General features: G+C 41.5%; 2 protein-coding genes across 2 annotated transcripts in view; one reads left to right on the plus strand and one right to left on the minus strand.

Moving 5' to 3' along the window:
* The window catches only part of MGLL (monoglyceride lipase), a 104,198-nt gene extending 96,019 nt beyond the window's left edge, over positions 1–8,179 (minus strand). The window contains exons 1-2 of the mRNA XM_021532144.4: positions 8,048–8,179; positions 7,638–7,761 (exon numbers count right to left, since the gene is read on the minus strand). Of these exons, the coding sequence (XP_021387819.1) occupies positions 7,638–7,656 (19 nt within the window). The 5' untranslated portion in view covers positions 7,657–7,761; positions 8,048–8,179. The remainder of the gene's footprint in view (positions 1–7,637; positions 7,762–8,047) is intronic.
* Positions 1–24,503, plus strand: part of KBTBD12 (kelch repeat and BTB domain containing 12) — a 42,422-nt gene extending 17,919 nt beyond the window's left edge. Inside the window, exons 5-6 of the mRNA XM_021532134.3 lie at positions 7,875–8,072; positions 21,869–24,503. Coding sequence (XP_021387809.1) covers positions 7,875–8,072; positions 21,869–22,038 — 368 coding nt within the window. The 3' untranslated portion in view covers positions 22,039–24,503. The remainder of the gene's footprint in view (positions 1–7,874; positions 8,073–21,868) is intronic.
* The last annotated feature ends 3,042 nt before the right edge of the window (positions 24,504–27,545 follow it).

The following is a 27,545-nucleotide window of genomic DNA, read 5'->3' on the forward strand; positions in this document are numbered from 1 at the left end:
TCTCAACTGTGACAGATGATAGATTGTTCTCATGTAGTGGCCTCAGAGATAGCTCAGGCATAATGACTAAGCTTTTGTGCTATAAATGAGAGAGAGACTTTGTCTCTGCTATTGATGTGCTCCCTAATCCTGATGGGAGTTTCTCATGGTGGAGTGTGTGTGCACAGAACTTGGACATCTAGCAGGCTCCTGTGCAGCCCCACTCAGGGGATGCTCTGTGAAGGGGCCATTCAGAAGCATGGAATGGCACTGCTTGGGTTCCAACAGAGATCCCCCACTTCTCCTACCATTCCTGTTCCTTTTGGGATGCATCATCTCCACAGGCATCCTGCAGCCAGCTAAGGAGGTCCACTGGGGGCTGCTGGAGACAAAGAAAGGAAAGGAAGGGAGGCAAGGTGGAAATAGGTAAATGCAAGATATCTTCTGTATGCCTCGAGGACCACACCCTGCTTCCCAGGAAGAAAAACATGAAATAAAGAGGTAGTTGTAGCTGGGCAGAGAGTGATGCAGAGAAATAAGATTTCTTTCAAGCAAGTCTTGAAAACAAAGCCCTTAAATGAAGTAAGGTTGCCAGCTCTTTCCAACAGGATCCCTTACACAGGCGTCAGTACATTGAGGGACTCTAGAGCATTAATGAAAAATCACTGCAGAGAAAGTTGATCCTCTCTAATGTCTGTGATGTATAAATGCAATTTTTATCATAAATATGAAGCAGAAAGAATTGATGGACTACTAGCTTTGAATAAAGTGAAGTAGCAGACTCTTTGATAGGCAAGTCTAATTTTTGTTCTCATCCATGTAGGTGTAAATTTGTAGTAAGTAGTCTGCTGATGGCAGTTGTGTTAAGATCATTTTATTCTCACCCAGATCAGAAGCTGATGCTTAGGCTTTGAAGTGTTAATTTCTGAAGAGTCCTATTGGCACAGCACAGAGTATGTAGTCACTGTCCAAAAACCCTTCCCAGACTAATTGCCAGCTCCAGCATGTAAAACCCTAATGACTTGAATGGAGTTATTTTAGAGTCAAGCTGATGGAAGGAACATGAGAAGTAGATCAGAGTTTTTGGTCTGAGTAATAGCATTGTTCAGGAACCTGTACTGTATGTCTTAATCAGTAATCCTGCAACATAACTGTCTGTTTGTTGTGTGATGCTCCTAGAGAATCTCATGCTATTTATACACCATACATAATCCTCATAAGTAAATGAACAGCATTTCCTAAGGCTCAAAATTCTTTCTCCTATTAATCTCTTTTAAGTGGTCCCAGCTCTTTCTCTCCATATTTTCCCAGGAACATAACTATATTTGTTGGAAAGCCCAAGAAAGAGCAGTATTGTGTTGTTAATGACAGAGGCAATTGAGACACTTTTGGAAGAAAACCAGATGGGAGGGCTCTATTTAAGGTCGTGCATTTTTAATTTCTCACTTAAAAAAAAATATCCTTTGCAGCTACGTCTCTAAAAACTTATCACAGCCAACATAGAAATTAGGAAAATTTATCCAAATGAATCAATTTGAATGCCATATTAATTACTTATGTGAAAACACACTCAGTAGAATGAGTGTCTCTGAAATACAGGTCACTGGTAAAAAAAAAGTTGTATCACTATGACAGCTTTAACCATGTGTTGTTTTTATACTGTATAATTCTTGCTTTATAAATAATAATGTATTGACGGACTTGGATGACAAATCCTTGTAGGGAAGATTTAGGAACCAAAGAATTTTTATCCTCCCCAGACTGGCATCTTACCTCTTACAACTTGGGCTTTTTCCCCCTGGGCTCTTGCTGAAAGCTTCTTTTAAAAGTTTTAAACAGTTAAATGAGGTTCAATTAAATACTGAATGTCTTGATCATAAAATACTTACTTGAACATGTACTTTGGGGTCTCTGGAAAAGAAAGCGTGTGTAGGAGGAGCTGGAAGGAGACATTTTAGCTTTCATACTTGACTATTAACTGTGCATTTAAAAAAACACTTTCTTTTAAAATAAACATGTCTATTTATAAATATGCTTTGGATTTCTGACAAGTAGCAGCTTATGGGTCTGATTCTGAGCTTTTATACCTGTGCAACAGCCTCCAAAATGTCCATGTACATGAAGGAACAAAAATAGGCAGATAAATTAGTCTGATAGATGAGACTGAAACTGCTTTCTACGCACTTAAGGATTTTCAAAGGAAGTCAGAAAAGGCATTTTATAAGAAAAGAAGTTAAAACTGAAAGATTGACCACACTTAGGAAGACAATAATCTGTTTTTCCAGCCCTGCTTCTAATCAATCTTCTACAAGCTGCATTACCTCATCTGCTGTGCCCTGGGTTAGCAGAGGATGACAGTGCTGCTTGGTTTCATCTTTGGAAGTGCCTGCCAGGGCTGCTTTATGGCTCCTCCATTTCTCTGCCATGCAGCCCTGCTTAGCAGAGAATGAGAGAGAAATATAACTACTGAGACTCGGCTTGAGTGCTGGTAATGAAGGGAAATGTTCCATAAGAGATTAGCACTATTAAATTCATTGTGCATTCCAGAGATCAATTTAATAATGAATTACTTTACAGGAGACAAATCTTGGATTTCATTTGCTTGTTGAAGAGCTACTTTTTTTTACCATTACCCAGGTTCCTTTGGTAAAAATTCAAAGAGGCACTACTAAGAGCACATGTTGCTTGGTACTGTGATCTGAGGACTCAGTTATAGGATAAAAATAACACTGTCTGTACCCTGAGGGCACTAACAACTCTTGATCATCCTGAACAGCATCACCTGGGACCTCTGCCCACCCCTTTTGCCCATTGGTCTGGGAGCATCAGTTAAATACAGGTCTGGGGGGTAAATTCCTTCTGTGCCTTTGCCTGACACTGCAGGTAGGGCCTCCTGCAATTGCCCTGGCGCTGTGCAGCTGTGCCCTCATGGTGAGCTGGCTCAAGTTCCCTTTGGAAGTAGCTCTGCTCTTGTTCCCTGATACACTGCCCTGTCTGAGACAGTAGTGCATGTCTAATTTCAGGTGTCTGTTGGTGGGGAAACCAAATTATGTGGTGTGAATCTGGTAGTCTCGATGGGGCACAGTCCTGTGTGGACCCTCAGGCACCTTGTGGGTGTTATTTTGTTCAACCATCCTGTCTATGCAATGAGCAGTCTAGACTTATGTCTGTGTGCTTTTCCTGGAGGAAAAGGAATTGTCACTGTTGGGCTTGTCTGCCTGGCAAATTTAATTCCATAAGAGCTTGGTGAGGATGAGACATAGAAGTGCAATTCCTCTGTGCCAGTGCCTGCTTTGTGTCAGTGACATGTGTGAAATCAGTGCATGTTGGAATGTTCCCTATTTCTTGTAATTCAACTGCATGTCAGGCTCACTCCTATAGAAATATTCAGAGGTATTTAAAGCAGTTATTTATTGCCTTTGTACCTGCTGAACTAATTATTGACAGTGACTCTTTACCACCTCACCATCACTTATAGCCCTTCTCCCCAAGTGCTGGAAGGCTGTGCTGTAATGAAGGCTGATGTGGCTCTAAACTGCATTTGGTCTTCTGCAATGAGTGTGGGGTAAGGGAGAGGCAGCTGAACCCAGCCCAAGCTGGTTGTTTGCCTTCAGCCAGCCACCAGCATTGTGTGGGTAGAGCATGGCACAGAACTGTGCCTCACTGAAATGCTGATGGTGTGCTAATCACATCACCTGCCCTGCCTTGCCTCCTTGCATCAAAGGCTTGTCTTCTTTATCCTGACTTCTTAATAAAGATCACGCACTTTATGTATATACTTATTTTACTAAGGGAGCTTCATGTTAAATTTACAGTCCATTAGTACCACTGCTTATAGAATGCCCTTGAAAGTATGTTTAATGGCAGACTTAATCCACGTGTGATATGGAGAACTCTCAACCATTAGTGGGTTGGGGAACACAAAGGTGGCTTCACTGGGTTGTTTTTTTTTAGCCCTTCAGTAGCATCTGAAATATCTCCTAGGAGGTATCTGAAATATCTCTTAGGAAAAGTGCAATTGTAAAAAGCCTAACGTGTTGAAAGGATGTATTTTGTAAGGGTGGGAAGACTGAGTTCTGGGATTCAATCTTCTCGTATGATCAATGTGATAATGACAGAAATGTTTAAGACTCCCAGTGAGAAATCCATCTTCCCTGCACAAAGGACACATAATTGAGCTTTAGGCAGAGAACTGAACCAGGTGGGGTTGAATTCACCTGCTCTGTTAATGAGTCTGGCTTAACAAAGTACCCTCCCCACATCATGGGCATGGAAATGGGCATTGCTGCCCTTGGCACACCTGCTGGGACTGCCAGGAGGCTGTGACCAGGTGTTTTACTGATCCATCTATAGTTTTGGGGGGTTTAAGACACAATCTCAAGTACACCATACACTGCTGATGGATCACTTGGCACAGGAGTGTCCCTCAAATGATCTAAACCCCTATGTTCTCTTCTACACCCTGCCTTTGCTCCCTAAATGTCACCCCCATTTCATGTAAAGGCTCCTGTAGGAGCAGAGCATGAGCTCAGTTTTCCAGCTGTTCTATCCAGAGAACCTGAGATAAAGACAGTCTTTGTGGTCTTAACTACAGTTCCCCATGTCTCCACATGCATTCCTGATAGTTTCATAAAAATGAATATAGAAGCCAGAGGGACAGGATGATCTGGATTGAGTGATGGAGCAGAAAGTGGCCAGAGTTGTCTGACATAGCAAGGGGGCTTTTTCTGCCAATTTGAAATCTTGCGTGGTATATACACCGTAGATTATGAATAGCCTGGTTAATGTGAGATTCCTCCACCTGGCTGTAGATGTGAATTGATTTAAATATGGGACTTTTTTTTTTGTTGTTGGGTTTTGTATTCGGTTCTTTGGAAAGAATCCTGAGACATCCATTTCCATAGAGGAAAAAAATACGCTTTCTCACAGGAGTAATTCTCAACTACTGCATCTGGGGACACAGAAAAACAGTGTTCAGAGAGTCTGATATCCTCAGCTCCTTTGTTAGCAACCTTTCAGAGTTAAATTGCTTTAAGAGAGGAGGTTGAAGTTCATGATTTCTTGTTTTCCATAATGCTCTTCTTCTAAGCTTGAAAATTAAATTTTAGTCCCCTCTGATTCTTCCTTCTTCCTTTCTATTTGTGGAGAACTTAGTTTTGCTATTGTAAATTGAATATGAAATTGGATTTAGCTGAAATAGCTGTGCAGGCTTTAAATAAAATGGAAATGTTTTGTACCTTCAGGACTGTCTCTGATAAAGACAGGATTAAAAGAGGTTAAATACAAATTGCTTAAGCCATCTCATGAAGGTTTAATAAATGCTTGAAAACATATAGTAGCTCTGAAATCTTTGAAAAGATGCACCAATAGGTCCTGGAAAATTACTTTTCCAATAACTATACAGGAAAAATATTTAGTGGTGGATCCCCTGGACTGGCAGCTGAATATCTTCGTTTACAGATATTACCTTGCCCCACAGTTTCTCTGTTTAGAAAATGGCAATAAAACCATGGTAAGAAATAAACGGCTATTATGCTTTTTGAAAATTTCAGGGCCATTTTGTTCACCTCCCTCTCCCTGCTTGAAATAATAAGGCAATCACCTGAATTATTGGTTTCTGACATGCTGCATGCCTTCCCTAACTGGTACCATTTATTCCTCTGATTGAAGAAGAACTCTCATTTTTCACATGAAGACTTTTCTTTTGGGTGAGTGCATATTCTTCAGTGGAGTACAGTAACAACTAATTTAAAAATATTTAGCTTGACAACCAACAGCCATCTGTCTTTGGCACCACAAAGATGTATCTTGAAAGGGTTAATTTAGTCTGTGGGGAATTTTAATATTATAGGTTCCCAGTTAAAACCGCCTTGAGAATCTCTGCATTACACTGCAGTCTGGACTGGGGGCAAATTGTTGTGCACACTCTATTCTATGAATCTGTCAATGGAAGCTGTACAATCAAACCATGTAAGATAAGCAATTAATTAGCCTTATCAGTTAAAAAATTTGATTAGCTCTTAGAATTTTTCTTGATAAATTAAGGGGTATATTGTCCTGTCCTAAGAGTCGCCTCTTCAATGAGGCATTAAGGAGTAGTGGAAAAGTCAGCACATGAGAGGATAACGCTTCTGGTGAAAAGAACAATACAGTAAGTAAATGTCTGAATCCTGAAATACCCCAAGGAATAGCTCAGTGAGACTCCATCATGAGAAAGGTTCAGCAGGATGATGATTCCCTTTTTGACAAGGAAATGATTAGCAAAATCCCATGACTACAGTTAACCTGTACCTCGGCTCTCTTAGGTGAATCAAGCCTCAGAGGAGGAGCCCATCAGAGCAAATGCTGCTTTAATTGAGGGTGTTAATACTGAACACATTTTGGTGCCAGCCTTGTGGAAGCACACACTAAGGGGTATCTAGTACAGACTGCAAGGATCTTGCTGGTGGGTATTGAGGCAAGTAAAGGCTCTCTGTGCTGGAAAAGGAGATGAAAACCAAACTTGGTGAAGATTTTCAATTTCAAATATTGAATTAATTTCAGCCAGAAGAAAATTTCCAGCTGATGATCGTGGACACTGAATTTTAGTTTAATTTTGCTGCTCTAATGCAGGTTTAACTGATTTTATCTTTGCCTGACTCTAAAATGCAAATCAGGAACACTATGCTAGCAAATTTGGAGCACTGCAGTCCCCATTTATAGGGAGCTTCCTCTTCCAAACACTTCTGGAGAATGCACAAGAGATTTAAAAAATAACATGGTCCATTTTAAGAGGTAGATAGAAAATCATACAAGTAAAACTTGTAGCGCTAGGGGCTCATTTCTCTGACAGATCAGCTTAACAACACTAGGGACAATATATTTTAAAAGCAGCTGAACCAGCACAGGTTGCACTTGCAGTCCTTTCCCTTTGCATATGCAAGGGCATAATTACATGCTTACAATGCATTTTGGATTTGCACAATTGAGCAGCCCTACATGTGTATAGGGAATGCCAGCCTTCATGTGGAAATGGCTTGCCTATTGCAGCCATTTTGTGTTTAAAAGTAGTCACAAACACACACATGCACAAAAGAATGCCATCAGTGCTCATTACAGGGTATTGTGTCCATTGGCACAGATGGAAAACCTGCAGGGGGAACGTCAGCATATTAATGCCCAAGAACCAAAGGCTGTAAATTCAAAATGTGGATTAGATCACTGGAAGGGATTTGGAAAGGCAGAGTTTGTAAAGTACTGTCAGTGCACAGTGTTTCCAGTGTGCACAGGGATCTCAGGTACATCTGCAGCCTGTCCCAGCAAAAGCAAACTGGGTTCTGTTTCAATCCTGCATACTGACTTCAAGCACCCCAATTAACCACTCAACAGTAGGGCTTGTTGCTAATAACTCAGCTGGCTCTCCTGTGTGTTGGATGGGTATGTTACAGGAATTTTATTTGCTTTAAGAAATAGGTGTAGTTTGCCATAAGAGATAGGTATAATATTTTTCATTTATTGAAGAAAACTAACCAAATGGAAACAATTGTTGGTAACATGTGAGGGTCAAATCCAACAATGGTATTTGAAAAATAAGTTTAGATCCATTGCAATTTGCGCAGCAAATAGAACAAATAATTATGACAATTTCTAACATATGGGAAGAAAACAAAACAAAATACCTTTGTGTTTTGAAGACATTCTGCTTGTCCTTCCTTTGATACGAAAGTTCAGACAGGATCTTCCTTTGGTGTCTGTGGATAATGTGCTGTAGCTTCTGGTTTATGTTCTCACAAACTTCTGAAGCTGCGAAGAGGAAAGAGTGGGGAAATGAGAAGATGCAAACAGAAAATGCAGCCAGAAATGTATTTTACAGCAGAACGTAGCACTGCTACATTTGACCTATGTGTCTTTTGCAGGAGGAATTGGGTGCCTTGGTTACGACAGAGGACAGACACGGAAATGTCTTGATGCAGTGGAGATCTATAACCCTGATGGAGACTTTTGGAGGGATGGACCCCCTATGCCTTCTCCTCTCCTCTCCTTACGAACAAACTCTACCAGTGCAGGCTGCGTGGAAGGGAAGCTGTACCTCTGTGGAGGATTTCACGGAGCAGGTACTAAAATGAGCCCAGCATTCTCTGTGGAGTTAAAATCAGTTTCACTGGACACAGACTGACCTGATCAGTGGTCAGCCCTATCAGATGTGGCACTGGCATGCCCTGGAGTCACAGAGCCGGTTCTGCCCTTTGGACTGCCAGCTCCTAATGTCAATATGAATTGGGTTCTGTTTGACTTGTGTTTTGTTTCTGATCTGTTTCTAAACCTGTCCAAGTATAAAACCTCGGCAGAATTTGTCGCGGTGCCTGTCCCAATGTCCGGCTTGCCCAGTGCTTGCAGGCACTGTGGGCAGCGGGGGCCATGGGTGGCAGGGACAGCGGCTTGTGGATCTGAAGCCACCAGACCCAAGGAGATATGAAGTGATGGAAACAGAGTGAGAGGAGATGTCCTGATGGAGGGATATTATATCCAAGTTTATTGGTGTGCTCGGAGGACCAACCTCACCTCAGGCATCTTCCCCTGTGTGCAAGGGGTTTTGAAGGGGGGATGGAGACAAGGGGAAGGATAGCAATGAACTAATGGGGTAACAGGGGTTGTGACAACTGGGGTGACGAGCAGGTAGGCGATCCAATGATGAGGGGAGGGAGGCAGGGACCCCAGAGGCCAGCCTATCACCTGAGGCCATGGATGGAACTTTCCAGATGGAAGGGAGGGGCCTCAGAGTGATGGACAGGCCCTGGGGTTGGGGTCAGGGGGATAACTCAGCAGGAATATGGGTGATGTGGGTGGAGGGAGGAGGAGGGCAGGACCGTTTTACAAAAAAGGGGTACAGATACAGCCATAAAAGGGGGAAAACCTAAAAACACAACCCAACAAGAATTATTCTGGATTTACATTTAGAGTCACAGAAATGAGGAGCTTAGTGTTTTATGGGCATTAGAGAACTTGGGCATATTTGTTGAAGGTTAAAGCCCTGTCCATCAGTCCTTAGCCATGTTATCTCGCTCTGATGACTTACTTGCATGCTCTTTGTAATCAATGTTGGAAAATCTTGTGTACTTAATGAGGACAATTGGTAGGGAACTGTGATACAAAGAGAATAAAGTTCCAGATCTGGTGATTTTAAATAATCTTAGCCCCAGGGACACCTTTCTTCTTTGAAGTCTTCCTTCCAACTTTGCTTAGCTTTATCTAGATCTCCAGTGCATACAACCTATTTTTTTTCATTATTAATGCAAAGGATTGCAAAACAAGTACACTTTAATGATTCTGCTACATACAGCTGCCACTCCAAATCCCTTTCTAGGAGAAAGCAGTAACACAGATAGCAATAGCAGTTTTCCACTGCTAATGTCATGTTAGCCTCACTGTTGACCAGGAATGGTCATGTGGTATCACTGGGAGGCATGTCCTTCTCATTACAGTTTTACTTGTATAACAACCTCTAAACTTAAAGCTGCTGTCATTTTTGAATGATGATTTCTTTCATTTGGTACTGTCTGAGGAAGCTGCTTCCTAAAAACAATTGTTTGGCATGTTCTCAGGTCATCTCTGATGGAAGTTCTGTGATGTCAGACAAATGTTGCTTACGACAAATCACTGTGTTTCCATAGCAAACCTTGTGCCATTCTAGTTGTGTTTTTCTCAGCAACATTATGAAAGAGCCTAACATTAGTGGGTAAAAATTTCAAAAGGCTAATCATGGGAAATGGTTGAGTCACCATCCCTGGAGGGATATAAAAGACGTGTAGATGAAGAGCTTGGTACATGGTTTAGTGGTGGGCTTGGAAGTGCTGGGTTAATGGTTGGACTGGATGATCTTAAAGGTTTTTTCCACCCTAAACAACTTGATGACTCTGTGATCATTAGCACTGAAAAATGAAGCAATTTTTTTTTCCAGATGACTAACAGATTAATATGAGATTTTCTGACAAGGGTAGCTTCGGAGCCATAAAAACACTTCCTGTACAATACCACCACATTCTGTCACTGAGTCATGTATAAAGAGTGGCTGTTCTGGGAGAGGCTGAAAGTCCTCCTGTGGATTTCAAGAAGGCCATCTTCTGTATATTTGTATAATACCAGCTCAATGGGGTCCTGATTCCTCCCTCTACTATTGCAATCTGTATCATTATCTATAGAACTCCTCTGTACTAATAGTGTTATTTAGCTTGGAAAACAAGAAGTCAAAGTTAGAAAATACCAGTTTTGCAGTTACCTGTGCAACCTGAATTCTGACCCCCTACATGTGCATTCTGTACACCAGTAAAGAAGTAGTGTGTAGTTGTGCTGTTAGGCAGTTATTAACAAGACAGCCAAAATAAGAGTCTCGCTGTCAAATCAAGTGTAACCACATAGTTTAGGAGTTGAGAGGAACCTGTGCTTTAAACACAGGCTCCTTAATGTGACTTTCAAGTTAGTACGGGAAAAGGGTTTTCTAAGTGGTCAGAACAATAACAGCTTCTAGTCACCATCATCAAGACAAGGATGGGCAGAGGCCACTAACTGAGCATGGAGATGTCACCTGGCTGCCTCTCTCCCTGGCCACATGTTCTCTGTGTGCTGGCAAGGGCTCTGGTCTGATGTACTCTTTGGAGTGAGAGAGGTTATTACTGCCACATGGGAGCTTGGGGAGGGTGACTTGACTCTGCACTGTCACAATTATAGCTGCTCAGCAGCCTCAAGGTACAGAACAGCATGTGCTCCTGCTGCTTTAGTAGAAGATAGTATTATTTTAGAATGTGTTTGTTTGGTTTTGGGCTTCTTGGCATGTCACTTTGGTTTTTGTGAGGGATGTGACCGGAAGAGGATATTCCAATTTTACAAAACATTGTAATTTATTTCCATCCAGTTGGAGTTCTTGGAACAAGCTGGAAGCACAGCTGTAGTCTTTGGGTTTTCTGCCTGCTGAGTGCCAAAGGACTGCTGTGATCATTCAAGAATAAGCACAGCAAAGAAAAAGAAAATAAGCCAAAATCACTGCTGCAATTGAAGCCTTAGCCTATGGGGCTGAAACTAACCTGTTGTATAGTATAGATCTGTCCCAATCTCTTCAGCCTTCACTTTCCTTTGCATTTGTTTAAACCCACTCTCAATCCAGCAGGAAGTTGGCCTAGTAAAGACATTATTGCATGTTAACTTTTTACTGGTATGTGTCATGCTCTATATGCCTTCCTGCATGTGTATAGACCTAAGCAGATCATTAGAGCCCAGAGATGCTGAAGCCAAAGCTGAAATGCAGTTGTTAACTGCTTAAAGGGCCCTAAATTTGGAAGAAAGGAGAAGTACTGCTCACCTGATGTCTTTTGAGTCCCATGTGGCAACTGAAGTTTTGTGATGGCAGGATTCCCATTCCATATTTATTGTCTGTCACAAGTCCTTGTCTGCCTGAAGGGAAGACAAATGGTGCAGCCCTAACAACATTCCCAGGAGAAAAGGAAGAAAGTCTTCAGCTACTCGAGGGAAGTTGGCTTGGCCAGCTGTTTGTAGCAATAAGATTCCTTCTAGAAGATGAGTGAACTCCAAAGTGTGTTCAAGCTCCCTCTGAACTGCAAGGAATATTTTTTCAATGTTGAGATATGTTGGTAAAGCTTGTAGGGCTTCTCCTGCTGAGGCTTGCTCAAGTTAGAAGCTTCTTCAAAGCTGGCCATGGAAGAGAAAAGGGATTAATTCAGCTGAAGCTAAAACACTTCTCTGCAGAGCCTACACTGAGACCTTGGTAACCCTGGGCTCCCTGCAGCAGATGGAGAACCACAGACACTTCAGAGGGAGATTCAGATCCTTGGTGCTTTATATCTGCTCTGAAGGAGCAGAAAGAAATTCAGAATTCAGAGGAGCTCTCCTCTTAAAGCTTCATGTTTAAATCAGGATGTGAGGGATTTTAATTTGGCTTACCTAGGGCGAACACATCAAGAACTTGGTGTCTGGTCTGATGATGTAAACACCTGAGATACTTCTGTATTGTTATCACTAGCTGATTAATGTTGTGTGTTTTTACAGTCATAAGTACCCAAAAAACCCACTTCTTATCTGTTTCTTCCTTAGCAAGACCTGCAAAACTTTGGCTTTTGGTCAGTTGTTTATACAAATTAGCTCATTTTCTACTGAAACTTATATGGTAAACAGGAGCCATTAACCTTCTTGTCTCAGCTCCAGCTCATGAAGCCTTGTGTCACAAATGTTGTCATTTTCTAGCATTGTTGCAGCATTCATCAAGATAATCACACATGTTTAATTTTTTTTTCCATTAGTTTATAGTTCAGCACAGAGTGAAAACGTTGCCCCTAGTATGAATATTCAGCAGGGCTCAGTGTGCCAGCCAGATTTCTGCTAATATACTGCCACATTTCCTGCTCTAACTGTGGATTTTAAACCAAACCTTTGCAGCCTGACTGTACAGTGTTCTTATTGTTCATGTTTTATTTTCTTTTCATTGAACAAAAACCTGTCAGGCTGCACAGGCTGACAGCTACTGACATCAGCCTGTGCCCAGCAGAAGCAGCCTCATTAGTGTGGCTCCCTGATGGAGGGGGGGGAGCAGCTCTTCAGGTATGCAGGATTACGCCCTTATAAAAGCCTGTCAGATTGGGTTCCCTTTCTTTTTGACTGCTTCTGAGTATTATAAATGCTTTTCTAGTGAAAGAAATGAAAGAAAAGGTGATTGCCTGCTTGCTGGGATCATGTCATCTGCTGTCATTGTCACTTGTAGCCTGTATCTGGTGGCTGGGGATTGTAGCTTTAGTTTCAGGCTATAGATGTTGGTCCAGCTGGCTTTTTCATAGATTTGAAAGAAAGAAACTGAAATCCAGAGTTGAGCTGTTGGGGTTTTTTTAACTCAAAGCATCCTGGCTGTGTCAGCAATAGTGTGGCCAGCAGGACCAGGGCAGTGATTGTCCCCCTGTACTGGGCACTGGTGAGGCCACAGCTCAAATCCTGGGTCAGTTTTGGGCTCCTCACTGCACAAAGACATTGAGGTGCTGGAGTGTGTCCAGAGGAGGGCAGGGGAGCTGGGGAAGGGGCTGGAGCACAGGTCTGCTTGGGACTAGCTGGGGGAGTTTAGCCTGGAGAAAAGGAGGCTCGGGGGAACCTCATGGATCTACACCACCTGAAAGGATCAGTCTCTTCTCCCAGGTGTAACAAGTGGCAGGACAGGAGGAAGCAGCCTCAAGTTGCACCTGGGAAGGTTTAGATTGGATATTAAGGAAAATTTCTTCACTAAAAGCACCAGAATGGGCTGCCTAGGCCAGTGATGGAATCACCATCCTGGGAGGTTTTCAAAAGCCGTGTAGTTGTGGCACTGAGGGACATGAGTTAGTGGTGGCTTGGCAGTGCTGGGCTAATGGTTGAACTTGGTGATCTTAAAGACCTTTCCCAACCTAAATTATTCTATGATGTTAATTGTCACCTTTACTGTGATACTGCCATCCATGTGACATCAGCTGATGTGCAAAGTACAGGTACAACCACCTCAATGCAAGTTATTGAATGTTTAATAGAACTGCTCTTAGCAGCTCGTATTCCCTAAAGGTCTTATTTCATCAGGTAATGGGGCTTGCTGTGGAACTGTCTGTGTCTGAACTGGCAGTTTTGCCATCTCCCTCCTGTGTAGCTTAGAGCAGAGGAGGTGAATGTACTGGTTCCCTAGCATGTATGTTGAAAATTTCTGTAATGTGTGTAGCTTCACGTGGGACCAGAGCTGCTTAATCCAGTTTTATTTACTTGCTCATATCAAGTAGAAATTAATTTTTCACTTGAATAATGTTACAGCCAGAGGAAGGGAAAAGGGAAGAAATATCTATGAAATGGACATTAAAGAATCTAAATTATTTTGTGCTTACAGTTGTTTCCCAGGACAGGTGACAGTGATACAGAGTCCTACTACCTGTGTTAATTTTGATTCTTAAAAAAAATAAAAGCAAAAATTTACAATGGATTAGTTTTCTAGTCTATTCTTCCTCATTTACATAATCTCTAATCCTTGCATTGGAATAAAAGCAGCTCTGCTTGCAGCAGTGCAGAGCTGTGTAGTAATTACTATATTCCAGATGAGCTAATGAGGTTTTATCTCCACACTGCCCACTCCTAATAGTGGACTAATTTAATAGTTATTTATTTTGAATAATCTCCTGTGAAAGTTGCTCCCCTTAGTCTCCTCCATTATGTGATTTAGATGGAGAATCATTCTAGTGCTCGTTTTTTATTATAGTGGTTATGGAACATTACTGGAATTAAATATAGACATATTAAGGAGTCTGGCACAGTAAATACTGCACTTGTGAAGCTTGGGGGTTGAGAGATTGGAACAAAACCTGGTTCTCCAGCACCTTCCCATGTTCCCAGCTAAATAAAGCAAAGGTTCAAACCCCGGGCTGCTTATCTGCAACACTGTTTGTTCCCCTCTGTTAAAATTTAGTGTGCACAGATGAATAATTAAAGTTCTCCTGCCCACAGTTGTTGCCATTAGAATAAATATTCCCACCAAGGGAAGGGATTCAGGGTATTTTGCTCAGCATAGGACTCTGCTCAGGGCTGCAGGCACTGCAATGGCTCTGCAATTCACAAATCACACCCACCCCAAAAAATGCAGCTTGACCTTTCACCAAATTCTCCCCCAGCACCAGCATGAGCTGCTGGCACTGGGAGAGACCTCTGCAGATGCTGCCTGCCCAGGGAGGGTTGCTCATTAGCTGGAAATGTGCTGCCATAAATGAGGCCAAATCAGGTCAGGGGAATTGCTGGGCAGCAGCACCTGCTCATTTCACATCTAAATTTGACCTTCTCACTCTCTGGAAGTGGTATTAACTATTCAGTCCTGATTCTTACTGAGGCTCATTTATTGTTTATAAGGGGTTAATTAATGATTAATAGCTATTTTAATGCATTGTAATTAATTGCTGGAAAGGTCAATAGGTTGTTTAGAAACATGGCTTGTAGCCATGTATGACATCTACTGTGTTCAAAACAACAGCCTATCGTGTACTGTCTAAACATCTTTTATGTCTTCTAGAAATTATATATGAACCTATTGTAAGGCATTTAGAAACAATATTTCAGGATAAACTGAGCCAAATGGTTCTTACTCTGATTTACTGTTTTTACCCATGTGAATTCATACTGCATTGACTCGCTGCCTCTGTAACCTGTGATCCTGCTATCACCGGTTTGTAAGATTGTGCTTGAAAGAGGCCTTGGCCATGAAGAGCAGGCAAAATCTGGAAAGGTTTTAAAAGCTTAAACAGTTGGGTCAATCTCAAGATAACAGTTGAAGCAACTGAATTAGGAGTTCCCTTCTGTAGACCAGCCCATTCTTTATACATATATATATCGATTATGGTATCTAGTGGTTTGTGAGTGAATGGGTGGATTATGAAGCTATGGTCCTGAAGATTTGCACAGCAGATCAGGATGAGAGAGGACCTATCCATAAGAATGAATATCTTACCTTACTCCATGCAGGTGCTGGGAAAACAGCAAGCTGCCACAGTGGTAAATTCAAGCCCCAACCTTCCTCCCAGCTTTGGGTGTGTCTGGTGGGTTACACTGCCCTGGTACTTCACCTCATGAAGGCTGGCCAGCATGTTAAACAGCCAAGCCAAGCTCCCTCTCCTGAGCATTTCCTGCCTGCTCCTGCCCACAGGCACAGATGATGGATGTCCCTGACCTCAGGAGGGTGCTGCCTGTGTCTCAAGGGTGAGGCTGGTGGAAGCAGCTCACACACACAAATGGGATGGAAGGCCACAGACTTGACAAACTTATTATTTTCCTACTGCAAATGAGGAGCCAGGACATCTGGTAGTAATGATCTAAATGCACTTCTATCCCATTGCAACACAAATATGAATTCCCAGGTTGCCTACCTCTGCCTCATGTAATTATGAAAGCAGCTATTAGTGGTGAAGAAGATAAGTAGCAGAGGCTAGTCCCATATGTTTGAAATCATTCTCTGGTACAGATAATGGCATGAAAAAACAGGTACAAGCCAGCAGTGGAGGTGGAACTGCTTCAAGGCAGCTCTGCGTGGCTGTTTGGTATCAAGAAATGGGCAAACAAGTGAAAGAAACACCTGAGTAAATATTTCAAGGACTGTTGGAATCTGAGGTATTGATGATCCCGAGATTGTAAAAGGTCTTTGTCTTTCTGCCCTGCTGCCAAAGCAGAAGCCATAATTGGTCTGTGCTGGTTTCCAGGTTGTTTATTCTGTTTATCTCTAACATGTTCTGCTGCCCTGCCCAGCTCTGTCCTGCAGGGCAGCATGTGGGGCTCTGCCCTCAGTGGCATGTTACAAACATTAAATACCAGAAACTCCCTGGGCTGGATTTACAATAACGTGCCAGTATCTGTCACCTACGTTGGACAGTGTGTCCCCAGCCTAAACCAACAGAAAAATGCCAACACCACAGTGAAACATGGAGGGTGTGAAGATGGAGAAAAAGGACAAGACACACCCAATTTCCTCCATCTTGTCCCCTTTGAACCTCTAATCTAGAATCCTAAAATTTTACTTTTGCACCTGTGCCACACTTAATTATTATTTAAATCAAACACTCAGAGCTGGTAATTCATCCTCTAAGACTGAGGGCAGCCAGAGGGAAGCCCTGGATTCCTACAAATTACTGTTGAATTGGTGAGCACCTTGTGATATTCAGGTGCTTTTTTTCCATTACTAGACCAGACAGCAGTTCAACTGCTACAAGTCTGGTGTCTATTTTAAAAATTTATTTATATAAATTGTTTTATGGCAAAAGAATTCAGAGCATAGTAGGAACCTTCTAACTGGAAAGGAACAAAATGTATCAACCTGAGAACCAACATCAGGAGGAGCTCAGACAAGTGGCCTGTGTGAAGATGTCCTGGGGCACAGAGCTCAAGGACAGCTGTGACACTGAGGCTTTTCCCAGCACACAAGGTGACCCTGCTCTGGATAAAGCTGCTGAGGTGCTGCTGGCCATCTAACAGTGTGTTAGTGTGGCTCTGTCACTGCTAGAAGGCAGGTAAACTTGTCCCCAAACATTTTGGATATCTCTGCCCTGCACTGATGCAGAGGCATCAGGATTTGTGACTTAGCACCTGCTCTTGCTGTCTCCACCACTCTGCTTCCTCCTTCCTGTGCTGGAGCAATCCTCCCAGCTGCTGTCAATGGGCTTCTGCAAGAAACAATGAAATATCAACCACAGTTCAGCAACCTTGCTCTAGACTTCACTCCAGTGAATGGAAATTCGGAATGAATTTTTTTTTAAGTTTAATCCTCTGGATAATGAGCAGACTACAGCAGAGTGAAATTATTTATCTTGGCTTACAAATGTAATAGCTGTGTGGTTAGTAGTCTTGGATGAAGTGTGGATTTTCTACCTGCTAAGCACATTGCTTAATTCTTCTGCATCTTCCTCCCTTTAGCCCTCCCAACTCAACCCAACAATTGTAGCTGAATTTTCAGTTACAAATGAGAAGGTGAAAGAAAGGTCAAAAAAAGACCAAAAGTGGTAATAAATAGTATTTTCTTATGGAGAGTTGTTTCTTCCTTCCCAGCCTCCAAATCAGAATTGGAATGTGGTTAAAAAGAAATCAAAACCCACAAAGAAACAAAAATCCAACAAAGCAAAAAAAAAAAAAAAAACACCCCAAAAACAAAACAAAAATCCAACAACAAAAAAAACAGATGAAAAAACAGATGAAATATTTATGTTGCCTGCAGTCATACTGTGCATCTTTCCAAGAATCATTCATCCTGATTTATGTTCAATCCTGATTCAAATGGCATGGGAAAACTTATGGCATAAAATGAAGTCTAGCCATATTTGGGGAGTGAATCACAAACCTTCCCAAGAAAAAACATGATTGTGTATATGGAGTGGAGGCAATCACTTACTGAAAATTAATACTTTTTCTTCTTTTTATTTCTGCACATTCAAAGAAAAAAAATAATGTGAAAAATTGTGGGAAAGTGCTTTGTTTGCAGACCAGAATATAAAAGTTAGTTTTAATATAAGACTAATTTTGCTTTGACTACTCTATTTGCATATACAAAATACAATTTTAACACTTATAAATTAAACATTTTCAGGTGTAATTTAGGTCTTGTCACTGGGAAGAAATGGATTTGTTAGCTCACTGTTAACCTTCAGTCTGCACTTGTACATCAAGAAGGCAAAACTATACCAAAATATTTCTGACTGTTTTTAACACACCACAGTTTCTGATGGGGATTAAGTTACACTGGGATTAATGATCCCTTTGCTGGTTTAGCCTCTCTTTTTCCTCAGTATGAATAAATCACTGTTTTACTGCTAGAAAAAGATCTGCATCAGGGTTAGGTTTGTACAACTGGAAGAATTATAATATAAAGTGGTTTAAATCCTGTGCAGAAAATCACACACAGTGTAAGAAAGTTTTTTAAAACTTCTCATGGTTAAACAAGAACATGCAGAAAACCACTGCCTCATTTTGTAAAAATGAAATTAGTGAATCCTTTCATTAGGTGGGGTGGTTGTCTGGTTATGGAGGCAGAATAATGCTGTGAGGACAGAGAGTTGTGTGGGGTGGCTTTTTAAGAAGGTAAGTTCTGCAATACAGACAATTTCTTTGTAGGTGTCACAAGAGTCTCCTGTGAGCAAAATAGGCTGCTATGATATTGGCTTTTCAAAATTGCAATTAAATAAGGCAAATCAATGAAGAAGAATCAGGAATTATTTGTACCTTCAAGATGTTTATTGAGATTAAAGCCCAAATCCATCATTACAGCCTGGAATCAAAGGTGGTATTCTCTTTGAAAAGCACCACCTTTTCTGTTGTTCTTACCAAGAAAAATTAAGAGAAAAAAAAAATTTAAAAATAAGGCATGAGAACTGAAGTTTTTCAACTAATTTATCTTTTAAATAGAAAAGGTGTGATTTTTTTTCTGAAGTATGACTATTTTGAGCAGTGCTTTGCCTCACATGAACTTTCTCATCTAAAGGGTGCTGTTTAATTTCCTTTAAACAAGATACGACTAGAGAAATTATTGCTTCCCTTGACTCTTTTTATCTCCCAAGGGTCGAGTTAACTAACACTCCTTGTGCTGCAAAGCAGAATTTCTAGTGTGGCACAAAACCAGACAGAATATCCCACAGAAAAGGGAAACAAGGGCCATAAAGGCTGAGAGTCACTCAGGTCAGGAAAAAAACACAACAAGGCTTTTAAGGAAGGGTTGCTGAATCTGCCTTTGATGTTTTAATTATGAATTCTTTTTCTGAAATGTTGCAATCACTCACAGAATGTCTTGGTTCCAGGATTTGATTATTTTTCTTGTATTTGTCTCATTTTTGTCATCATCCATGCCAAAGAAAATCCAGGCATAAAAATTTATTGCATAAAAGAGATGATCTAATAAAAAACCACAGAGACAGGAGCCTCCTATGTCACAGCTTTGGTCTGTTTGTGTTTCTGTATTTGCCTCAGGAAAAACCTCTTCACTCTTACAGGGTCATGCAGGAGTTTGCTGGTAGTGGTATGTGTTATTTGTTTGCTCTTTTTCAGTCATGTCTTCTCTCTTCACATGTAAATGGCTTTTTTAGCAGTTTGCTGTCTTCTCTCTTGAATGGGTGCAGTCTTCTAATGTATCATTATCCTCCTATAAAGTCCAGGTTCATTAATCAAACCATTATAACTTGTTTCAGAAAAAGGAATGGAACAAAGACTATTCAGATGAGACTGTATCCTGAAATCTTACTCAAAGCTCCTGGAGAGTAGGTTTGTGGAGATCTATGAGAGTCCCAGAGGTCTGGCTTTGGACCAACAAACATTATACCACAATAAATTGTGACACAACAGGGGGAAAATGAGAGCAGGTTGTGGAAGCTGTGGCAGAAAAGCTGTGCTGCCCTCTTTTATCCAGAGGAAAGAGGGTGATGGTGAATGGGTGGTGAGTGGATTCCTTAGATAAGCATGACAAAAATATGCAGAAATGTCCACAAAGCTTGTGCAACATCCATAGATCTCGTGTGTGTTTGGGACCTGCTGAAAACAGAACTGTTCTGTACCCACTCAGCAAGGAAGCCATTCCTGGGAGGAGAAGTTTTGTTTCCATCTGGCCTCCCCACACCCCAAAGCTTCTCCTTGCAGGGGAGCCTTAAATCCCCACCACACTGTGACATTCCCATGCTCTGGACAGAGACATAATTCTGTCTCTCAGGAGAAGCACAGAGAGAAGAAGAGAAAACAATCTTTATCTCTGCTCCTTTGTTTTCCCCATGTGGAATGTGGTGTGGAGATTGTTCACCTGCAGTGATTGCTGGAGGGATTCTGGTGAAGTTGTTTGGGTTCAGTGGCCAATCGGATCCAGCTGTGGCTTGGACTCTCAGCAGTCACGAGTTTGAGTTAGGTAAATAAGAAGTTAGTATGTAGAATAGTATAGCGTCTCTTTAAATAGTATATTAATGTAATATAGTATAGTTTTAATAAAGCTATCCTTCAGACTTCTGATGTGAAGCCAGTCATCATCATCATTTCTTCCCTGCATCTGGGGTCACTGCAGTTTTACTATACCACACTACATCATTATAACATCAACACCAATCCCAATATCAAACCATAACATCACTGTCTTGAGGGTACTAAACCCCCAGAGTTGTTGTCCACTGGAGAAATATGTGGTCTGTTTCCAACATGAGAAACAATCTGTGTCTCTGGGTGCTTTTCTACTTTCATTCTTTTGCCTTCTTCAATCCTTTAGTGTCAGTTAGACATAAGGGCAGTGCCCAAACCATGAGGTGCACTTGACAGATGTGAGATAGGGCTGTTGCTGGGGGTTTGGTAGTATAAAAAAATTCCCATAAGGAATAGCTGAATGGGAATCTCACTCTTGAGCCTGTAAATTTTTTTCTGTCACCAGTGTCTTAAGACTCAGTGAAACAGCATTGAGTAGTCAATGTACCTTGCTATGATGGTTCTTAACCCAGAACCTGTGAAGTGACTGTTTTTGGAAGTCTGGTTTTTAATACATCTCTCCCAAGGCTCATCTGACAGCAAAGCACGTTCATGTCCTCAGCTCAAAGTAAGGAAAATTTAGGCTGAAGTTACTTCTGTGAGAAAGCAACTTTAAGGTGAAAAGAAAAAAGTGAGTAGAAATGAAAGTTGGTTTTATTTTTAGGAAAGATTGGCTTTGAGTAATAATTGTTGCAGAGCTCAGGGCTGTTGATAGCCAAGGAAGGGTTTGTGGCCTTGTAAGAATTTTAATATAGCACTGCTGGTTCTCTGCTCATGGTGACTCTTTCATGTTTTGTTTGTCTTTGTAAAACGCTTCTTGTCTGGAGATTGGCTGTGATTTAATGGCATTCTTCTAACCTGCCTGTCCATGACAAATTCCTCAGCATTTCAGACCATCTAAAGTACGTCTAGAGCCTTGGGGGCTTTTTCTGTCTTTATTTCTCCCTAAATCACAGGATGTCTAGACTGTGCACCCAAGAAAAGCCATAGTATTGGAGTGCTTCCTGCAGCCTGAGAATTGTGTCTTGGTCAGGGCAAAGAAAAGAACACACTGCATGCAGGCATGCTTGTGAACAAGAGGCAGTATTCTGTCTCTAAAAGATGAGCATCTGACAATTGATTGCAGGATAAAATGCCACCTGCATACTTCTACAAAGATGGAGCACTTGATGCTTTTGTCTCTGCAGCTGCACCTGGCACCCAGAGTGTGAGGACTGAATGCAATGGAGATTTCCATCTGCACTATTTAATTTGCTTTATGTTGACAGGGTTAACCACAGAAATTACTTTTTTATTTCCCCTTTCAGAAAGTTCATAATGACAAGTGCCCAAACCTCTTAGATCCTGTTTGACTTGCCCCCTGATGCCTGCTGCTATTGCCTTTGTTTTTCAGCTCGCCATGAAGTGATCACCAAAGAGATCCTGGAGCTGGACACGTGGGAGAACCAGTGGAACGTGGTGGCCACCAATGTCCTCATGCACGACAGTTACGACGTGTGCCTCGTTGCTCGGCTGAACCCACGGGATCTTATCCCTCCTCCTCCAGATTTAGTGAATCAATAGAAGTTCAGTGACTCTCAGTGCTTCCAGATTGTGCAGACACTGAAGAATTTGGGGAGACAAACACTGCATTGCCTCTGGATCACAGCTGAGTCCCACTGAGAGGAAAAGGCAACACGTGCTTAAGGACATAATTGCCTTTGAGCTGTCCTTCTCTGATGATGCTTGATTTGATAGTACTGGTGCTCTGGACTTCTCTGCTTGAAAGCCAAGGTTTCCCAGCCTTTGTGTGTGGTTCTACATCCTCAGTCTGGCTGTGCAAGCTCCAGTGCTGGATGAAGCCTGGGCTACTGGGACTCTTCCCCACAGGCACAGTGGCAGCCCAGGGCTCGGCTCACAGCAGACACATGACAGAAAGCTCTAGCCAGGGAAATCCCTCCTTTGCTGCTCATCCCACTTGGCTCTACTAAGCTACCCAGGAAGCTAAGAAATAGAGTAAGTCAGCTGATGAAAAAAGTGCCAGACTGTAATTGACTGATGCAAAGGTAAAACATAGAAAAGCCTTTGTTTTAAACAAAATCCCATTAGCCAAGGTCCATTAGCCAAGAACATCAGCTCCTGCAAACACTATCTAAAGCACCGACATAAAAGTCAAGACATCCTGTCTTTGTTAATAGACCTGAACCTGTCTAGATTAGAAAACTGATCCTTTGGCAGCAAACCACAAATGAGTCTTTCAGTAGGGTTGGTAGGCAGTCTCTACCAAAGACAAGGAGAATCTTAAATTTTCACACAGATCCCATTTATTACAAAGTCTAGTATGACCAGGATCTTAGAGTTCAGTTTCCTTGAGAGATGAATAAGGGTTTGCAAACTAAAAAGTAATAAATGAGACCAGTATTATCTGCATATCAACATTGCAGCTACAGGGAAAGGAGAGATGTGCTAAACAATAAATGTTTATATAATAGCTTTAATGGAGGCTAATAAGGCTAATTCTCTACCAACAGAATTGGCTATAATCACAGGGAAGAGGAACAATTCAAACAGTGCTTCTGAAGGCAGTGTTAGTCTTTGTAGGGCTTGAAGACAGTAGGTTAGAGTGAAAATTGCTATCCCATTTGAATTACCAATAACTATTCATCAGTTCTCTGTCACTGCCTGGGAGTGCAGACGAGACCTGGAAATCTCAGTGTGCTCTTGGCCACAGCTGTAAATGGCAGCATGCTGCAATGCATGTCAGAGGCAAACATGAGGCTAAACTATGATATTGAATGAGAATAATCATTGCCAGCAAGAAGTGGCTTTTGATAACTATAAAAGCAGCAACAGAAGTGGAAAAAAAAAAAAAAAAAAAAAAAGGGGGCAAAGAAATGAGGGAATCCATCAGGTAGTTTACCCATAGTTACTTCCAGGATTTGTATTTTAGAGCATCTCAGTTTTCTCTTTTAATCATGTTTTAGGCTGCAAAAATGCCAGCTTTTTTGGATGTTTTTTTTGACTGCAGTTCTCTGCTTATGGCAGAGAGACATGGAGAGGGTGATCCAAAAGCCCTTTCTCAATTTCAACTTTTGTTATTCATTAATTATTCTATAAATATACAGTGGTAATATTAAGCTGTCATGTAAAAACTGTTAGAAAGAAGATCACTAATTTTCCCTAATAACTCTTGTAGTACACTAAGGATTACTCAGACAATAAGGGATTGGAGGAGAAGAAATGAAGGAAAACACATAGAGAAGGAGTAAATCCATGAGCCTTACAGCTAATTGCTTGTTTCCCTTTGCATTTCCCAAGCAGAATGTGTGTCACAGCCTAAAGGTGTACTCTTGTGTTTGCATAATTTCTGTATTATTCATCCATCCATTTTTTCTTTCCATTACTCATATAGGTTATCATCTGCCTAGAACAGAGTTGTGACAGCCATGAACTTCAGCAGTACAAATCAGTGACCAGTTCCTAAAATCTCAACCCCTGTGGCCATCAAGTGCAGTTGTAGGTGTTAGATCAAGGAAGCAAACTCTGCTTTAATATGTTTTTAAACAAAATCATTAGAAAGTTCTTCTAATCAATAACCATTCAATACTAAAAACTCTTTCAGTTTTTTTGTTACTGTGAAATAAAGGTAATTTTGTTTTAATTTCTCAACAAGGCTCTTAAGGCAGCTGGAAGCAATGCTCTTGAGCATCTATTAAGGGTTTCCTTGTAAAACTCCAAATTCTGCAACTGCACCTACTGATTTTGCTTTTTTCATCTTTTGGGTTTTTTGTTTTTGTTTCTGTTTTTTGCTTTAAGGAAGATTGTTTTAAAGGGATTTTTTTGATCTTTGGTCTCTGCTCTGTGGTCTGTTCCTTACAGTTATTGTGGTTTAAAGCCTGGGCTAATCTACTGGATTTCACTCTCTGAAAGACAGTCTATTTGGAATATTTCAAGGGAAGAAGGGAGATATTTGCAATCTTTCATTAGTAATATTTGACTATGTATGTGAAACTCATCTGGCACTCTTCAATTAAACTTTTATTTCAGTAGTGAGCTGGCTGTTTCTTCCTCCCTTTATCTGTTTTGCTTTTAAGACTGATATTTAATGAGCTGGATGGAAGGAAAGTATATACTCTGAGAAGGTGTGTCTTGATAAATGAGGAGAGTAATGGCATATATTTTATATATTGGCCTTGAAATCAGTAAGCTTGAGCTGAACTGAGCAGTTAGCAGGTTTTTTTCATGCAGCAGGGCCAAGTGACCTTCCCTCACATGCATTGAGCATCACCTTTCCTGCTGCCCATGGAGTCTGACTGCCAGTGGGGACCCCCATGTGTCTGTCCCTGTTTCTTCCCCAGTCAGAATGTCTAGCACTATTTATCAAGCAGAGGAATATGTTTTGGGCTTTTTTTTTCTGGATTAAATATCTAGAATGGGGGCACTTACTTCTTGATTTTATGTGGGCCCTATGCAGTTCCTGGGTTGCCCTTGGGATGACTAAAATTTCCAAACCAGTATTTGAAAGTGCAGCTTGTCTGAGGAAGGCAGAAGCAGAAAGCATGCTTGCTGAGAGGTATAGATCTCAGCCAACATCCCTCGGAGAGTATAAGAATCTGCAGCTCTGCTCTGTCCATGGGTAATCTCACATTGCTGTGAAAGTCCTTAGGAGTTTAAATTTCTTCTATGACAAAACTTGATTAAAAAAAAAGAAATTACAGAGCATGCATTCTCCAACCTCCACCGAATGTGGGTGTCACTGAAATAATATTTTACTGCAGCTCTTTTCCATCTGAGCAGCAGTTAGCTTAGTGCTTTATCAAGGCTGAATTTGCATCATCCATAACTCTAAAATACAAGCAGTGCTGGAAGCTACCAGCTGTTTAAATGGGTGGGGGGTTTATGAAGCAAAAGTATATAGCACAGTTTCACTTGAAGTGCTGAAGTGCTTCACTAGTTCCCATAGATGAAGAAAAATGTTGGAATGGTAGCTCGTCACGTGGCAGGGAATAAAGCAAAAAAATGAAATGCAACAAAAATTGATTGATCTCAATTTTTGACCCCAGCTAATGTTATATTTTGAAATTGTCCATAGATAACTGGACAAAGTTAAATTTGACTTCCTGGATATTTCTCATGTTTGTTTTCATACATGTGGTCAAACAGGAAACCATCAGGCATCTGATTACTCACCCTCACACAGCACTGCTGGGGTTATTTGCCTGGTCTCAGTCCCTGCCCACAACAGGCACACACACACACACACACACACACACACACATTTTGCATGTGTGCAATATTGAAATTTATGGGGCAGTGCCTGTATTGTGTTCCAGCAGACACACATTACCACTCAGAAAGCCTTGATTTGCCAAAAAAAATTGCCTTGGTGCACACAGAGCTGTCAGCTCATCTACCAGCAGTCCCAAATCTGCTCCAGGTAAGAGGCTGAGGGAGCATCTATACAAGAGGGTGACAACAGAAACAGGAATGCTCCCAGAGTGTTACAACTTGTGGTGGAGCCAAGGTGGGATGAATGAGCCTCACCATCTCTTCCTAGGGACTGTTCAGAAGTAAAAGGATTTGGCTCTGGATCCTGATCCTGGCTTTTTTTCCTCTACTTGAGGTGTGTACTGAGATCCATGATCATGTGTCAAACAGTTAAAAAATAAAAAAAAACTAGATTTTTTTTTTCTTAATGTTAAGATATATTCATAAAGATCTATGTTGCTTTTCTGCTGATTTGGAAGATAATGACATAGTTTTAATAAGCTGCTTACGTAGTGATTGCTGTCTTAGCTACGGGGGTGGTCCCTTTCACTGGCTGCTCTCTTAATGGATTATGTATCTCCTCTGAAAATAAGCTTCATGAATCACAATGCTTTGAATCACCTGGTCAGAAATTCAGTTCTCATTTGCAAATGCCTGTAGCTCTCCCTACAGCTCTTCAAGGGGACTCTAGCTCCAGCTTCAAAGGAAAGCTATTTCACCCCCAGTTGTGCTCAGCTGGAACTAGTACATTTGCAATTTATTATCATGTGACATGTAGAGGTTGAAAGCAAAGGAAATATTTGGAAATGGCAAAAATGTACATAGAAAGCAGGCAGAAGTACACTTTCCTTCTCTCTCAGTGAATATCTCAGTGTGTAGTGCCCTGCCTGGTGTTTCCAGGAGTGATTCACTCATCAGCCTTGGTTGCACCCATGGCACAGGCCAGGCTGCGGCTGCGTGTTTGCATTGCTGGAGCAGAGGGACCAGCACAGTGTGGAGCTGTGGCTCCTGACAGGCTGCCCTGCCCTGCCTAAGCAATTACCTTCAAACTTTATCTTTCAGTGTTCCACAGTATCTTATGTATTTTATATACGTATGTATAACATTATTTTTATAAGTTCTTTACTGACAGCAGTAAGATTCTTTTCATAAAACATACCTGGCAACTCTGTCTTCTGCCTAACTCATCAAAGCACTTTAAAAAAAATGTTGGTCTGTAAATAATTGGAACTATTCTGGACTTCAAGTCAAAAAGATCCTTAAATTCCTTGATGAGCTAAGAACAAATGGGGAAATCTTTTAGTACTCCCCTACGTCTTCTTCCTTCTCCAAATGTTTCACTGGCTGTAGCATTCTCCTCAGAAGTTTTCTCAAAGTTTTCAACTCATAGTTTTCTCAAAAGCTTTATTCAAGTCTCTTCTGTTTCTCTTCCCCTAACCCCATATCATCCTCAGCCCACTTATCTGACCAGTCCTTAAACTCCTTTGTTTCCCCTTCAGTCCCCCAGAAGTTGGGAACAGCCACTCGAGCTGTTCACAGCTCCAGACCTTACAGCAGCCTATTGCTCCAGCATCAGATCAGCTCTGAAGGACAAAAGGAACATCACACCAGCTCCCTGGATTCATGGACACTCATTTTTGGACAGGTTGTAGCCCCAGCCCAAATTCTGCTGTTCATTCTCATACCAGATGAAACCTGCCTGCTCTGAAATGTCACAGATGGTGTGGCCACGACCAGGGTAGGGAGGGACCTGCACTGCACCCAGCCCTGCCCTGCCCTCCCTGCATGGTGCTGCTGAGTTTGATGTGAAATGCCTCACACAC

This window comes from Lonchura striata, chromosome 12 (assembly GCF_050655825.1).
Source record: "Lonchura striata isolate lonStrDom1 chromosome 12, ASM5065582v1, whole genome shotgun sequence".
Classification (NCBI taxonomy): Eukaryota; Metazoa; Chordata; class Aves; order Passeriformes; family Estrildidae; genus Lonchura; species Lonchura striata.